The sequence below is a fragment of the Erpetoichthys calabaricus genome, chromosome 3, assembly GCF_900747795.2.
Source record: "Erpetoichthys calabaricus chromosome 3, fErpCal1.3, whole genome shotgun sequence".
Classification (NCBI taxonomy): Eukaryota; Metazoa; Chordata; class Cladistia; order Polypteriformes; family Polypteridae; genus Erpetoichthys; species Erpetoichthys calabaricus.
In genome coordinates this window covers 278,540,478-278,558,162 of record NC_041396.2, presented here as the reverse complement: position 1 = coordinate 278,558,162, position 17,685 = coordinate 278,540,478, and the positions used below count along the sequence as shown (strand labels likewise).

Genomic DNA, 17,685 nt, shown 5'->3' with positions numbered 1-17,685 from the left:
AAAGAGAGACGGATGTGCAGTACAAGCGCAAAAGCGAGTGCCTCCAACATTTGTGGGCAGGCTGACCTCACTTTTATATTGAGGTAAATTGACATAAATATACTTTAACGTGTCTCTGGTATCGTCTTCTGGTTTGTTTTCAGAATAAACACATCAAACCAATTGTGGTGGGGCAGAGTCCAAACTCCAGATATCGTGTTGATATTTTATATTGATATTCAAAAGTGTCAAAACGTCAATGATGTGTATTTCAGAAACCTGACGTGCTAGCTTAATTCTGATTTCATATATGAAATCAGTGTAAAAAACATAATAAAGAGATGCTCTGAAGTTCCCAAAAGCAAACAAAAAATATTTTTTTGTAGACCAGTGTTACAGATACAAAATAATTGACAGCGTAAGTATTCATTTGAAACCTCTACATCCTTACTGGGGGAGCTAATTGATTTTAGAAGTCCCAGAATTAGTTCAGTGGAGGTCACCTGTCTGGGGTTTCAGTTGACTGCAATCTAAATTCAGCTGAATGTGACAGGACAGCCAAACTGTGGGGAGTCAGTATGGTGGGCTAATCTACACAACGAAGACAAAAGGACACTCCAAGCAACTCTGTGAAAAGCACAAGTCAGGGTATAGAGATGCAAAAATATCCAAGTCAGCAAACATCACTTGGAGTCCAGTTAAAATCGACCATTAAGGAATGGAAAGAGTACTTGACAGCTGTAATACTGCCTCGAATAGGCCATCCACAATAACTGAGTGGTCATGCAAGAAGAAGACCAGTGAGGGAGACCACCAAGAGCCCTCTGACAATTCTGGAGGAGTGACAAACTACAGAGACTATGCAGACAACTGTTAATCGGGTGCTTCACCAGTCACAGCTTTCTGGGCGAGTGTCAAAGAGAAAGTCACTGTTAAAAGAAAAAACTGCACATCTAGCCATAAGAGACACGAGAGAGTCTGACGTCAGCTGAAAGAAGCTTCTGTGGTCTGAGGAGACCAGAACTGAGCCATCAGACTAAACACCATGTTACACTGCACATTATCACAAACACACCATCCTCGCCATGAAGCATGGCGGTGGCAGCATCAAGCTGTGGGGATGCGTCTCTTTAGCACCTTATGTAACTTTGTAGACAGTCTCTAAGTGTCTGTATAGTAAATAAGAGTCAAGCACAGCAATGACTGACTGACTCTCAGCCTTACCGAGATTGAGAGGTCCTCTGTCTGCTCCTGGAAGGCCGTAGCGATGCTGTTTTGAACGGCGAGCATCCAGGCTTGCTGCTGCTTCTCCGAATCAGCTTGCAAGAGGCAACTTCTGCAGAGTGACAAAATGAGAGAGTAAGCTCACAGTTACAGGAGACTCAAACACCAAACAGTGTGCACACCCACAAATAATAGTGAAAACACGTGGCCACTGGTGGAAGTAAAATATGAAAATTAAATGTATGGGGGCATCACTGTCTGGCAGCCACATCTGACCCGAGAAATGACACCCTGTGCTCTACTTAGAATGATCAGAGAAAAAAGTTGAGGGTGTGAGAGAAATGCGAAGTGACAGATAAAACAGTTTAGAGCAGCCATTGCTGCAGAGGAGGCCAAGCACTTGTTACTCGGTCCATAGGGTTTACCTTTAAGAAGAACATGAGAACAATTGTGACATGAACAGGCCATTCATAAGCTCACCAATCCTATTCACTTAAATTGTCCAAAAAACATCAAGTGGACATTTAAAGGTCCTGAAGTCCCACTTTCTACCACACAATGTGGTCATTTATTCCATTTGTCTATGGACCATTCACAAATGGACTTTATCACTGCTAGGCTGACCATACGCAGCTGTAGCTGTTGTTCCCTCCAGTGGACCACACGGTATCAGCTAGAATTCCTACATGTCTCACTGATATTGCAACCGGGATGAAGGAGCACTCTCTCTAGCTCAACCTGGCAAAGACGGACCTCCTTGTTATACCATCATGGGCGTATATTAAACACCACGTCGTTGTTTAGCTCAACTTATTATCCCCCACTAAGTCAGTATGCAACCTTGGGCTGATGATCGATGAACAGCTGTCCTTCACTGACCATGCTGCAACTGTCCCTCAGCATTATACATTTTCTTTACAACATCTCTAAGTTTTTAACATATATGTCAAAGTAAGCAACACAACTGCTGGTCCAGGTCTTGGTCACATCTGGACTACTGTAGCTCCCTTTTGACAGGAGTACCAGCATGTGCCACCAAGCTACTCCAGATCATTCAAAACATAGCGGCATGTCTGGTGTTCAACTAGTCCAGGCGGGCACAAGTCACTCCTCTTTTCAGATCACTGCATTGGTTTCCTGTAGAAGCACATATTAAGTTCATATCCTTCCTGCTAGCCTACAGAGTAGTCAAAGGGTCAAGCACCATTGTATGGTGAGACACTTGTGAGGTTCGGTGCTGCCTTCTTGGCCACTCAGGTCTGCTGATGTACGGCAAAGCCATCTCTGCATGGCATCAAATCTCAATCAAGGCTCCTTTCAAGTCTAGCCCCACAATGGTGGAACAAGATGTCCACCTCCATTTGAACTTCTGGCTCCTCAAAAGCATTTGGAGACTTCTTTGTTTGGTGAATTTCTGTCTAACTGGTAATGGCTTAGACTAGTTTTTGTATCCTGGAAAGTGTAAGTCGCTTGTATTTTTATTTGTGTAAATCAATTTTGTAACCCTGTCCCGTAACACTTGTTCCTAAACAGTCCTCAGATTGATCTTTAAACAATTATGTAGACCATTTTTGTAGGTCATTTTGGATAAGAACACACTCTAAGCAAATCAATGTGTAACTTTTAACTGTGTCCCAGTGTTCTTAATGAAGAGTTTATTTTAAAGTAACAGCCTGGATCCACTGTACTAATTCCCTTCATAAATTTTAACACTTCCATCAAGGCACAACTTAGTCCCTGTTTGGTTAAACTGAAACGGTTTAACTCCTTCAGTCTCTCCTCATAGTTCATACTTCTCAGTCCTGAACCAGCCTAGTCGCTCTTCTCTGGAGTTTCTCTAATGCTGCTGCCCATCTCTGTAATATGGCAACCGTATTACATTGTTTTGTGCTACTGCTAGAGAGTGCAAACACATAACCCCTGATCTTACACCTTTACACTGGCTGCCAGTTAGGTTTTGGTCTGATTTCAAAATGCTCCTTTAACATTAAACTCTCGATCTAAATTTTACTAAACATTCCTCGGATTAGTAAAGTAACAGTGGGAGTTCGAGCTTTTAGCTTTAGGTCCCCCAAAGGTGTAAAACAATCTGCCTACTTGTGTAAGAGATGCTGCTTCAGTCTTAGGCTGAAGACTCACGACTTTAGTCATGTGTACCCAGATTAGAGCGTCTGTTTGATCATCATTTGCACAAAAATTTAACAAACAGTTTCGGCCTCTCCTCCATTTTGATTACCTTCTTGGTATCCTCCTGTGGCCCCTGGTGTCACTAGATTTACTGCCAAGCTGATCTCCTGCCCTTGGCAAAGAGAGCCCTGGAATCCAAGGATGAAAAGATTTTGTCTTCTTATTAGACACCCTCAAGCAACTTTATATAATAGTGCTGAATGCCCAGGATGGGTAGCCAGGAAATTCTCATCAACTATGGAAAAACCTCTTATGTCACATCTTTTTCGGCAAATTGAGAAAAGGATGTCCATCCATTCATCCATTTTCCAACCCGCTGAATCCGAACACAGGGTCACGGGGGTCTGCTGGAGCCAATCCCAGCCAACACAGGGCACAAGGAAGGAACCAATCCCGGGCAGGGTGCTAACCCACTGCAGGACACACACAAACACACCCACACACCAAGCACACACTAGGGCCAATTTAGAGTCACCCATATTAATGTTATATACACACGTATAAGTTGGGTCTTGAAAACCGAAAAATTGATAATAAAAATCAGACCCCGGCTTATACGCCCGTTCAAAAATACGACAATTAATTTTTTATTTTATTTGTTACATCTTCTTGCCTCCTCCAATCTCACATCAGTTTCTCAGACACATCGAATTTTGTTGCAGCAACACAGTTACCAATTTCTTTTGCCACTTCAACGATGTTTAATTTAATACCAGCTTCATATTTTCTTCTGATCGAACGCTCCATCATAGATAAGGGATGCTCTTACGATAAAGGTGTATGAGGGAGTGAGATACAAAAAACACAAATCAGTGCAAACATCGCTTCGGAATAGTTCGGGTATTACTGTATGGTGTGGGAGATGGCCGGCTGTTCATCCCGGCCAATACCCCCAAGCTGCTAGATGGAGCCCTCACTGTAGCATGGAAGTGCCCCGAAGACCAGCAGGGAATCATGGACAATGGAGTTTTTATTCCCGACCCTGCTGGACACTGTGGGGCCCACCAGAGGACGCTGCAGGGAGGCTCAAGGACTTATACATGCCCTATAACCCGGAAGTGCGCCATTCCTTCTGGTCATGTGATCAGGACGCACTTCCGGGATGAAGAAAAGGACTTTTAATTTGACCTGGACGTGATAGCGAATCATGGACTGCAGGGTTGGAATCACTTCCGGGTCAGGGGATATAAAAGGACTGTGGGAAAGTCCAGACACTGAGCTGAGCTGGAAGGAAGGGTGACTAAGTGTCTGGGAGTGGAGGAATTGTGATTATTGATTGTTTATTTGATTATATGAGTAGTGTGGAGTGGAGGGTGCTTTGTGCACTTTGTTATTATAAAAATAAAAAGTCTTGGACTTTTACCTGGTGTTTGGCGTGGTACCTGAGGGTTTAAGGGAGCACTAGCGCCCCCTACTGCACTATAGGCCTACATAGAAAAAAAAAAGGCTGTGTGCTCCGTGGTTACTCTCAGGTGGGCGTTAGCATATCATAATCTCCTGGACCAATAGCGTGAGTTTTCTGCATTCAACTTATACGACCAACATTATAAAATACCGGAAATTATATGGTAAAATAAAGTCCCGCCTTATCCGCAGGAGAACTTAAATGTGAGTATATACAGTAATTAACGATCTCTAGACTTCATTTTTCCTGAGCTTCACATACACAAAATTGTTTTTTTCACAAATCAACAACACCTTCCATTTAAATCACGCAGTCGCAGCATTTAAATCACATGATCATAATCGGACGTTTTCATTGATAGGCAGTCTTTCCTCATTGGTCAGTGGAGTTGCTAGGTTTTTGCCTTGCAGTGTGTAAAATACTGTGTACATACTAGCTTTTTCCATCGTGCTATGACCGGAATGAAGACATATTTGGCTATCACCACTATCTTCTAACACCAGGAAAGACCTGGTAACTCCAAAAACTAAAAAAAACTAAATTTTGAAAAAAATGGCAGTTCTGAGGTTTTTCCATTGCATGTGAAAGTTGGTTAAGATCTTCAGGACTCTGACTGTCCGATCTTCTCCAGTTCAAGATGGCCCGGGACTGCAGCGAATGCCGCTATCAATAACACCGCTGATATTTCTGTGTTTGTAAATAATAAAGAAGCCTACTTACTTGGAAGGAGATACAACTTCAAAGCAAAAGCGCCTCTCGAGATCGGGACAGGACTTGACTGTGCACAGCCGCAGGTCTTCAACCACCACTGTCACTGTGTCCTGGAACAGAAGGCACACACACGAGAGGTCATTGATACGGCATGGCAAGCAGGTCCATATTGATTGATAGATAGATAGATAGATAGATAGATAGATAGATAGATAGATAGATAGATAGATAGATAGATAGATAGATAGATAGATAGATAGATAGATACTTTATTAATCCCAAGGGGAAATTCACATATAATATATATTATCACATATAATAGGCCCCTAGCTTTCTAAATGTGCATTTTTCATTGATTCCAAAGGGTACGAAAGGCCATGTGTGATGAGAGGGTTTTGTGGGGTTGCATATCTCTCTATTATAAAAAAAATCTTGGATGGCTTGGAAGGAGATGATACGTGAATTTCTCAGAGACACTTTAACGTCCCGCGAGACAAAAGGACAGCTGCTGCACAGGCTTTTAAATGATCGACACTCTGCGTGACAAGCACAACACGCAGCTCGGCAGCAACAACAGCAAGACAGCAGCTGATCCAACCGCATTTCCTTAGTGTGCGTTCAGCCCCCCCCTTCACAACGCAAGCAGCAGAGACGCGAAGTGGCTGGCGCGCCATGGTTCAGAAGGGGTGGGTGAGCGAAGTGAGCAGGGGGTGCAGCCCCCTAGTATTAAATAAACAACAAAGATTCCCTGATTGGTGCCATAAAGGGAGGGACAGTGTAAAGAAAACGAAAGTCAGTCAGGAGTACAGTTGAATGTGAACCATCAGGAGGAAAGCAGATGGCAGCAGCAGCGAGCCCAGAGGAGAGGAGACAGAGCAATCGGACAAGGTGATCAGCACTCTGAAGGGTATTCCCGTTGAACAGTGTAGGAGTGGGAATGTGGAGCGAACCACCCAGGGATCCGGGTAGCGCCATGCTGGTGTATTGGATAACAGAGGTCTGACTGTGTGTGTCCTGGAGGATGCTGGTTGAGGCAGGTGGGACGGGAGTCAGGAGAGATGGTCTTAGTTGTTAGTGTCTCCGCCAGTTGGAAGACACACTAGAATGAGCTGGGGGAATGTGAAATGAAAGGTGCACTGGTTTGGCTGAGCAATAACTCAGTTGGGAAGGTTCCCTCTGGATTTGAGCAACTGTTTTATTTGGGTTTTAGAACTGTTGCTTTTTACCTCCACAATGGGCACTGGATTTTTCTGGATTATTTATTGAAGATGCCCTGCACTTTAGGACACTGTTAGTTTTAAAACAAAGCGCTGAAACACTTTGCACCTACCCTTGCTGACTGTATGTGTCCTCACTTGGCAGTTCATCTTCGGTTATGATGTCAGCACTTCTGGGTTCAAGTTGCCAAGGACTGTCACACGAGGCTGACAACATACTGTACAGCATGTGCTTTTGATCAGGAAATGAAATATCAGGGAACTGACCTGAAGTTAAAGTGCTTTGAGGTGGTTCACGTTCATCAGAGAGCCATCCATATGCGTACACGAGCGTGTCACTGGGTTGGTAAGTAAGTATGTCTGGTACCTCCATACCAATCCGATACCACATACAGTACATGCTGGTTTACTACTGCTTGGAGTGCGGTATTCATGTTGTATATTGATTCACATCTCAATATAGAGGGAGAAAATGTATCACAGACGTGTGTGCATTGAAATGAATGTCAGTGCAGTAAAATTCATTTGTATTCAGTCAACAAAGGAACGCACGGCCCACAGTAGTCAGTCCATAGTAACCCACCATAACGATACATTCTGGAAGAAGCCAAAATAACACATCTAGCAGTTTTTCGGCCTGTAAAAAGCATTTCATTGAGAATGACTGATTAATCATTTGCAATTTCATTGAGTTTTCTACTTTCATTTATTTAATGTGATGCATACAGTACTGAACATTCAGCTCCTTTATTTCAATATTATCATTTTCACTAGGCGGTAGTGCATAGCATGATTGTTTTTCTTGGCTGGTTTCGCATAAAAGGTTATGCAATTTTCATTCATTCAGAAGCTGCTGCAAGGGTTATATACTATTTGAAACTGGAAAAAATCTAATTCTCACTTAGAGGATCTATGCAGAACTTTTTCAAACCCTGGCAGATTCTAATCAGTAACATTTTACAATAAGCCTTTACTGTAAATTGAGGAAGCAGATTCTCGCCCCTCTTTTTATTCTATTTATTTTTTATTAATTGATCTATTTACTTATTTTTACTCGTTTAAAGTTTTACTCTGCTGCCTTTGCTCTCTTTCTCATGGGTGGTGGGGCGGTTGATGTTATTGTTAAACTTGACTTGTTTGTATGGAATGTTATTTGATTTTAATAAAATCAGTAGTACTAGGGTGTTGTACCATGTTAGCCATTATGAATGTAGTGAGAAGAAGTTAAGCAAAATGACACACCTTTTATTGGCTAACTAGAAAGATTACAATATGCAAGTTTTGAGGCAACTCAGGTCCCTTCTTCAGGTAAGATGTAATATAGAAACTGGAGTTCCCTGTGTTTATAGAGACAGTAGGACAGAGACAACACTTAAAGGTTTTCCAATGTTGTTATCTGTCCTGGTGTCTCTATAAACACAGGGAACTCCAGTCTCTGTATTACATCTTACCTGAAGAAGGGGCCTGAGTTGCCTTGAAAGCTTGCATGTTGTAATCTTCATCGAAAATCTATGGGATGATTTGAAGCAGGCTGTCCATGCTCGGCAGCCATCAAATTTAACTGAACTGGAGAGACTTTATATGGAAGAATGGGCAAAAATACCTCCATCCAGAATGCAGACACTCAAAGGCTATAGGAGGACAGCGTCTAGAGGCTGTTAGATTTGCAAAAGGAGGCTCAACTAAGTATTGATGTCATATCTCAAATTTATGCACCTGTCTAATTTTGTTATGATGCATATTGCATATTTTCTGTTAATCCAATAAACTTAATGTCACTGCTGAGATACTACTGTTTCCATAAGGCATGTCATCTATTAAAAGGAAGTTGCTACTTTGAAAAGCTCAGCCAATGATAAACAAAAATGCAAAGAATTAAGAGGGGTTCTCAAACTTTTTCATATGACTGTAGATGAAGGTCCATGTCCCCTACTCGAGATAATTCTTTGCAGTTTCCCCATACGTCTGCAAAAGACGACTCAGCTCACATCGTGTGGCCCTAACTACTGTGTGGTGTTATGCTGTAACCCAACTCTCAAAGAATATCTCACCCCATTTTTCAGGTCTCAAGGAGTGCAGTGCTGTGCTGGACATAGGAAACCAAATGTTCAGAGGTGAGAACAGTCAACCCAACATACAGGCTTACCTTCAGCTTCTTCTGATACACCAGCTGATTCTTCTGGATTGAAAACCATCTCCTGTGAGGAGCACAAAGTAAATGAAGTCACACTCAGCAAGAGGACTTTCATCGTTGTCGTCAAAAATGCAAGTAATGTTTCAGAATTGTTGATGGCTCAAACTGTACTCTAGTGCATTCCCTTAAAAACATTTAAATTGGTCATTTTCAACTGCATCCATTTACTTGCAAAGCCCATACTCTCCACTGCAGGCTTGTTGAGTACAAGACAGGAGTCAATTCTGGACAGGGCGTCAGTCTGTCTGTCAGAGCTGACAGAAAAGAGGGAGGGAGAGACGTCAATGAGCTGATAGGGAAGTGGAGCTAAGAGGGGGGAAGGAAGGAAGTTCCCTTTCCCAGAGAGTCGAATTTCTTGGCGATTTTGACATCCATATTGACATTGCGACATGTAAACTCAGGAATGAATTCCTATCTTTACTGGACTGTTATGATTTGGTGCAACATGACCACATATTAGACCTGATCTGCACATCTGGCTTATCTGTCGACAGCACTTATCTGGGCCTCTTTGATCATGAAGCAGTAATTTTTATTGTCTCGTTACCTCTCCCTCCTCTTACCTGTAAGTGTTGAATTTCTTTCAGAAATCTTAAAAATATCTGTTCCTCTATCCTTGCAGGATCTTTTTCTGCCTTCCCCTATTCCATCCGCACTACATAGTCTTGTTGACTACTATAACTTCAATCTGCATCTGGGCTAATTACCTCCTCTACAGAAGTCTGTGAAAAATTCCTCCATTTTTCTGTAATAAAAATCAGTGGTACTCAACCCGTGGCTCGTGAGCCACATGCAGCTCTTCAAAGGCCAGTTGCAGCTCTTTTATATCTCACTTAAGAAATAAAATCTTTAAAAAATAATAATAATAAGCATTGTCATCAGAATTAATTTCATTATCATTTGCACACATCAATCTGTTACGCCCCCTCCCGTCAACTACCTGAAAAACACAATCACAATTTACTTCAGGTCTCGTGCTAGGAAAACTGACATGAACACTGGGAAAAAAATGGCTAAAGAACATCAATCCATCCATCCATTATCCTACCTGCTATATCCTAACTACAGGGTCACGGGGGTCTGCTGGAGCCAATCCCAGCCAACATAGGGCGCAAGGCAGGAAACAAACCCTGGGCAGGGTGCCAGTCTACCGCTGGGTGCGCACTCACATACACCAAGCACACACTATGGACAATTTAGGATTGCCAATGCACCTAACCTGCATGTCTTTGGACTGTGGGAGGAAACCAAAGCACCCGGAGGAAACCCATGCAGACACGGGGAGAACATACAAACTCCATGCAGAAAGGACCCAGGAAGTGAACCCAGGTCTCCTAACTGCGAGGCAGCAGCGCTACCCACTGCGCCACCATGCCGCCCCGCTAAAGAACATCAGACAGAAAATGTGAGAGATAGGCTCAAAAATTGTTTAGACTGTCAGCATCGAGACCAGACTTTTCTAACATTAGGGATTACAGAAGCGATTTTAAAAGTGGCTGCCACAAAGCTGATGTCAAGGGATGAGGGTATTATTGACATAACAGTCAGGATTATGGCATGAAGGTAACACTTAAGAAGTGTGGTGGGGATGGGGTCCAGCACACAGGTAGTGGGCCTCATCTTAGAAAGCGGGTCATTAACAAATGCAGATGTGACTGGTGAAAATTTAGAAAAGGAGCTGGATGGAGTGGGAAGACAGGGAAGGATATAAATGGATGACAGATTTATGTTAGTTGAACTATTCAGATATGCAGGAGCCACATTGGAAAAAAAAATCTTTTTGCAAGACCTGCAAGGCAAAAACATCCAATTCCTCTCCCTAAAAGCATTATGCATTTCAGAATAAGGATAATGTTTTTAAGAGATGAAATGCATGATGTAATAACTATAATTTATTATTGCAGCAACCACAAATTTCATCGTTATTGGCAGTGTTTCAACATTATCATTATTAAGTAATTTCCAAGTGCTGATCACAAAGTCCATACCAGCAGTGGCGAGCACATAGCGGACCATCACAGCCCATAACAGACAGCACAGTGCAAATCAGCAGGTAACATTAAGCACATTGCTGATGAATGCACAGTTTCTCTTTGATGCTCCCCAATCAACTTTACCTGCACATCTTTGAGATTTGAAGGGGAAGCCCAATACTCAGGGAAAATGTCTGGAGCCAAAAGGGAACCTGAAAATTCCACAAAAACTGTGATCACACCCTCCTAGAGAATCCAACAGTTGAATTTTTTTTTTTGCCTCTCATTCCAGGTCATTTTTGTCGGGAAACAGCATTGAACAGGCAGACAATATGCAATCCTTTGCCAATTCTCCATCAATACAGGATATGGCTTCACCTTTTTCATCAGTTCACGCACGATTTTGTAGGATACGTCTGTCACCTGTTCACTTGTATTAGAGTGGAAGAAGTTCTGCTGAGCAGTTCAGTTCACTAAGTCTTGCCAACTTTTCAGCCTGTTGCTGTCCAAAGTTCAGAGGTCGGTACTGAACTTCAGGCATTTAGCTTCATGATGGTGCTGCATACAGGTGCATCGCAATAAATTACAATATCATCGAAAAGTTAATTTCAGTAATTCAACTCAAAAAGTGAAACTCATATATAGATTCATTACACACAGAGTGATATATTTCAAACATTTATTTCTTTTCATTTTGCTGATTATGGCTTATAGTTAATGAAAACCCAAAATTCAGCATCTCAGAAAATTAGAATCTTGTGAAAAAGTGCAATGTTGTAGACTCATGGTGTCACACTCCACTCAGTTAATTAACCCAAAACACCTGCAAAGGTGTCCTGAGCCTTTAAATGGTCTCTCAGTCTGGTTCAGTAGGCCACACATTCATGGGGAAGACCGCTGACTTGACAGTTGTCCAGAAGAGTGCTGTATCCAAGCATATTAATGGAAAGTTGAGTGGAAGGAAAAAACGTGGCAGAAAAAGATGCACAAGCAACAGGGATAACTAGAGCCTTGAGAGGATTGTGAAACACAGCCCATTCAAGAATTTGGGGGAGATTCATAAGGAGTGGACTGCGGCTGAAGTCAGTGCTTCAAGAGCCACCACACACAGGGACATGGACTACAACTGACACATTCCTTGTGTCTAGCCACTCCTGAACCAGAGGCAACATCAGAGGCGTCTTACCTGGGCTAAGAAAAAAATGGACTGGACTGTTGCTCAGTGGTCCAAAGTCCTCTTTTCAAATGAAAGTAGATTTTGCATTTCATTTGGAAACCAAGGTCCCAGAGTCTGGAGGAAGAGTGGAGAGACACAGAATCCAAGTTGCCTGAGGTCCAGTGTGAAGTTTCCACAGTCAGTGATGATTTGGGGAGCCATGTCATCTGCTGCTGTTGGTCCACTATGTTTTATCAAGTCCAATGTCAGCGCACTTCATGCTTCCCTCTCCTGACAAGCTTTATGGAGATGCTGATTTCATCTTTCAGCAGGACTTGGTACCTGCCCACACTGCCAAAAGTACCAATACCTGGTTTAATAATCATGGTATCACTGTGCTTGATTGGCCAGGAAACCCGTCTGACCTAAACCCCTTAGAGAATCTACGGGATGGGGTATTGTCAAGAGGAAGATGAGAGACACCAGACCCAACAATGAAGACAAGCTGAAGGCCACTATCAAAGCATCCTGGGCTTCCATAACACCTCAGCAGTGCCACAGGCTGATTACCTCCATGCCTCGCTGGATTGATGCAGTAATTCATGCAAAAGGAGCCCCGACCAACTATTGAGTGCGAACGTGGATACACTTTTCAGTAGGCCCACATTTCTGTATTAAAAATCATTTTTTATTGGTCTTATGTAATATTTGAATTTTCAGAGACACTGAATTTTGAGTTTTCGTTACCTGTAAGCCATATTTAGCAAAATGAAAAGAAATAAACGCTTGAAATATATCACTCTGTGAGTTTCACTTTCTGAACTGAACAACTGAAATAAATTAACGTTTCGATGATATTCTAATTTATTGAGATGCACCTGTATTGGACCTTTTAAACTGTGAAATGTCGTTATCACAAAGCAGGAAGATGCATTTTCCTACACCACTTGATGCAAAGAAAAACTTCCCAGTTCTTTTTAAATGCCCGGTATACTTCTTCATATTTGTGTCTCTTACGTTCTTTAGCCATTTCCCCCACAGTGTTTGTGCTAAGGATGCTCCCAACTAAAGATAGAGCTGCCAGGTAAGAGGAAAAGAAGAAGGCCTAAGAGAAGGTTTATGGATGTGGTGAGAGAGGACATGCAGGTGATGGGTGTAACAGAACAAGATGTAGAGGACAGAAAGATATGGAAAAAGATGATCCACTGTGGCAACCCCTAACGGGAACAGCCGAAAGAAGAAGTTTGTGCTAGTTTTCCTAGCACAAGGCATGAGTTAAATTGTGATTGTATTTTTCAGGCAGTTGAGGGGTGGTGGTGTAGTAGATTGATGCGCGTGAATGACAATGAATTCTGTTGACAATTTTTTTTATTATTATTTTTAAATTTGTTTTTTCTTAAGTAGGACTTAAAAGAGCCACAACTGGCCTTTGAAGAGCTGCGGGTTGAGTACCACTGCTCTAATATGAGGAGAATAACAGAAGGAAGCCAGTCAGAATGAACAGAGAGGAAAGGGTGCCAACATGAGTGAAATGGGGAGGCAGAGAGGACACAGAAGAGGAACTGAGCCAAAATGAGCTGATAGGGAAAAGCATGAAGGAGGAAAGAGTTCCAAATGTGAAAAAGCTGGGAATATGGAAAAAAGGAGGTTAGAATGAGAGTAAAAAGAATGGAGAGTGAAAATAGGAAGAGAAAGAGATCAGAATGAGCAAAGTGAGAAGGAGACACTGAGCTGAAATGGATGGGCTGTAAGTGAAGAGCGATGAGTGAAAAGCAAACAGTAAGAAATAATTGAGGAAATGAATTGTAATGTTTATAATACATATAAAGAAAAGTCAATTAGTAGAAAGTGCAAAGGTAGAAAGGAGAGGTTTGACGTGGCTGCTCCCAGCCATGGCCTATCTTAGCCTTAAGTGGAGATCGTCCTGTCCCTTGTATACAAGTCCCGTCTTTCTGACTAAAGGATGACCTCCAGGCATTTCCTGTTGACATCTCCAAATGTCTAATGGCCAAGGTTAACAGAATGAAAACTGTCCTTCACATCCGTGCCGCCTTTGTTGTCTTAAATCTTAGCAATCGTTACAATTTGACTTTAATCTGACAAAATGCTTTCTGCCTGCCCTGCCAAACTGGCCCCCTGTGTTTGTGTTGAGCTCCTCACCTGCTCCACGTCTTGAAAGCATTGCTGGCCCGCTTATACAGGTAGCCTTCCATGGCGATCCCGTTGGGAGCATCGCTGCTAAATTCAACCATTGAGTCATCAAAAGAGATGTCCTGCAAAAGAAAAGTACCAAGTCAGCCCAGCTTTGTCTTGTCATTCCCATGCAATGGGGTCACGTCGGTTTGGAGGAGGAGGAGGACGTAAGGAGCATGCACTGATGCAGTGCGTTGCCACACACACACCGCATGACAAACTACCTCAGATTAGGACCTAAGTGCAGCCATGCAATGGGTGACATCTCAGCACCACACTAGTTCAGTCTGCTGCTCTACTAATCCTTGATGGCAATCAAATAAAGAAAGCGGCGGAAACAAAGGACAGAGCCCAACGCACCTTTTGCTTCACCATAGTGTGCCGCTGTTCCATGTCTCGCTTCTCTCGTGCAGAATTGAGGACAAGTTGGTGGAGCTGCAGTAGAAGATCAAAGGTTAGCCAGTTTAGATTTGCCAATCAAAAATCCCATATAATTACACAGAAAAAACAAAAGCATAGAGGCTCTTGATGAGACTTTCATTCTTCTCAAACTGCACACAGCAATTCACGGTCGGATTGGCTCGATAGGCCCTTTACAAAGGCTCATCCTGACAATCTTCTTTCTTACTACCTCATTGTTTCAAATTCCTGAAGCCCAAAATCACATAAACAGGCTTTAAAAAGATAAGCTTGAATTTTTTAGGCACACATAAGAAGTCAAAGGTCAAAAGAAATGGAACAGGAAACCAGAAAGATTGATGAGAGGGATGAATTTCCTGCATCAACCTGACAAGGGAACTGGAGTGTTGGCTCACTGACCCAAATTGGCAGAGTGCTGTTTATAATGAAAGAACCCGAGAGCGTTTTTACTTGCCAAAAAGGTATTTTCAATCCCCCCGTCTCCATAGGACTTTATTGCAGGCAAAATGGAACTGTGGATCATTGACTCAAACTATAGCTCTAACCCACTGTGCTGTATAACCACAAGGGGACGCCACTGAGCCCCAAACCATAGACACAATGACACTCAACATAGCTCCGGGTTCAAATAAAGGTTTTTTGTATTTGTCTCCAACCTTTTCAAGTGAACACAGTCAATAAACACACTGCACAATGCTCTTCAACTCCTTCTGTCCTCATGCAGTGTCGCCCACTGCCTCCCAACTCTCCAAGAAGATGTGGTGGGCTTCTTTTAAACTTGAGTGCTTCTATTGTCACAGCAGTGGTCATCTGAAACTAGGGTAGTCTTCCCTCAACAGCACCTTCTTGTGGCACCTAAGAACCCCAACATGGCTGCTCTTCCACACTCAAACTCCTATGCAACCCTGCTGGAGTCCTAACTGGAACCAGCCTGGAGGGTATGGGGGAATGAACTTCCTCTGGGGGAGACAGTCATTGTCCAGGACAGTAAGCAGCTTCCTGAGTGACCGTCTGTCCTGCTACTTACTCCAGTGATTCCAGCCTGACTTGTAAGACTGGACCAATCCTTTAATCAGTTTCTTTAGTCTGTTGGCATCACCTGCACACACATAGAAAATTGTACTGGCCATCACAGACTGGAAGAAAGCAAGAAAGAGTGGCCTGCGTACTCGAAATGAGCTCAACCTCCTCAAGAAAGACAGGCGACTCGGACCCTTCCTGTATGAACATAGATGACCTCTCTGGTAGCACTCCCCTCGAGCCTGTGGTTCAGATGTGCCCCAAAGCATTTGTATGTCCTCACCACCTCCACATCTTCACCATTAATGAGAACTGGGGGCAGAGTTGGGTTGACCCTCCTGAAGTCTACCATTATCTGCCTTGTCTTACTGATGTTGAGCTGTATGTGATTCAGTTTGCACCATTTAACACCACTGTCCTGTATTTATTCTTCTGCCCACCACTAATACACCCAACAATAGCTGTGTCGTCTGCAGCTGGCCTGATTTTAGTGTTGGATCTAAAGTCTGAGGTGTACAGGGGAAACACAAAGGGAGCCAGTACAATTCCCTGCATGACCCCTGTGCTAATCGTGACCATGTCTGATACACAAACTGAGGTCTGCTGAAGGCTGCTTTGTTTTGTCTTTGGCACTGATTAATAAAAATGGAACACTGTACTTCTTGTCTGGCCACTTGTGATAAAGCAAAAAACACGTCAAGGAGAAACAAACTCGAAAGAGTAGTTCCTCTCAAATCAGGTCAAGAGGCTGCTGTTCCATTAGCAGTTCGGCCAAATGCTTTAAAAACATCCAACAATTTTCAAATCCTAATTCACAATCCTACATGGGCCGAGTGTGGGTGTGGGCATGGCTGGAATGGGCAATGGTTTGGCTTCCCATCCAGGTTTGCTCCCTGCCTTTTACAGAGTACAACTGGGATAGGCTCCATCTCCCCGTAATGCTAAATTGAATTAAGCAACTTGGAGAAGGTTATGTCATATTGCTTTTCCAGTAGGGTGGCACAGTTGCTACCACTGTTTCCTCACAGTTCTAAAAGACTGGGTTCAAATACCAACATGGTGGACTGTACACGCTTTTGTCCTTGTGTCTTCTGTATTACTTTTCTCTCTGTATTTGTTTTTTCTTCCATTATCTCCAAAGACATACAGCTTTGTTTAAAAGGACCATTCTGAATTGTGAGTACTGTGTATGTGTGTGAGTGTGAGTGGGCCTCATGGTAGTCTGGCATCCTGTCCAAGGCCATTTCCTGCCTTGTGCTCAATATGGACAGGATAGTCTCCGGCACCCTACAATCCTGAATTTTATTAGGTTATCTTGCATTATTTTTCCAGGAGGGTGACACATAGGCACAATGGCTACCGCTGCTTGGTCACGGCTCTACTTTCAGCCCAGTGATTCTCTGTTCACTTTTCACAATCCTAACATGTCTGGGTTTGGGGGGTTTGCAGGGTTCTCTGGTTTTCCTGACTTATCATTAATGTACTGCTATGTTGCTAATACTTTATTACCATTACTAAAGTTATTAATAACAGCATTATTAATGATAAATAATACCATCATTTTAGACAGCACAGCCAAACAGTTGCTAGCATTGTTGCTCTGCCAACCAGACTCCTGGAATAAAATTCTGTTATATGTAATGTCATTGCAGACTTGTGAATGGTTCTGCCATGGTTTTCCTATCTCACCATAAATAAAATACCATCTTGGCAATTATTATTACTTATTATTATTGAAAATAATAAATTATTGTATATACTTGTGAATAAGTTCTCCCGCAGATAAGTCGGGACTTCATTTTACTGTATCATTTCTGGTATTTTATAATGTCGGTCGTATATGTCGAATGGGGAAAACTCACACTATTGATCCAAGGGATTATGATATGTTTAATGCCCACTTGAGAGAGTAACCACGGAGCACAATGTCTTGTTTTTCTATGTGGGTGCAGCAATGCTCTGTATTAGCGCGTCATCCTAACCTCACTCTCTCTATTGTGCCTATG

General features: G+C 42.7%; 1 protein-coding gene across 2 annotated transcripts in view; it reads right to left on the bottom strand.

Annotated features, from left to right (window-relative positions):
- The window catches only part of acap1 (ArfGAP with coiled-coil, ankyrin repeat and PH domains 1), a 205,037-nt gene that overhangs the window by 31,186 nt on the left and 156,166 nt on the right, over positions 1-17,685 (bottom strand). For both annotated transcript variants that reach the window (XM_028798404.2, XM_028798403.2), the window contains exons 9-13: positions 14,600-14,674; positions 14,207-14,319; positions 8,870-8,921; positions 5,516-5,616; positions 1,204-1,315 (exon numbers count right to left, since the gene is read on the bottom strand). In XM_028798404.2, the coding sequence (XP_028654237.2) occupies positions 1,204-1,315; positions 5,516-5,616; positions 8,870-8,921; positions 14,207-14,319; positions 14,600-14,674 (453 nt within the window). The remainder of the gene's footprint in view (positions 1-1,203; positions 1,316-5,515; positions 5,617-8,869; positions 8,922-14,206; positions 14,320-14,599; positions 14,675-17,685) is intronic.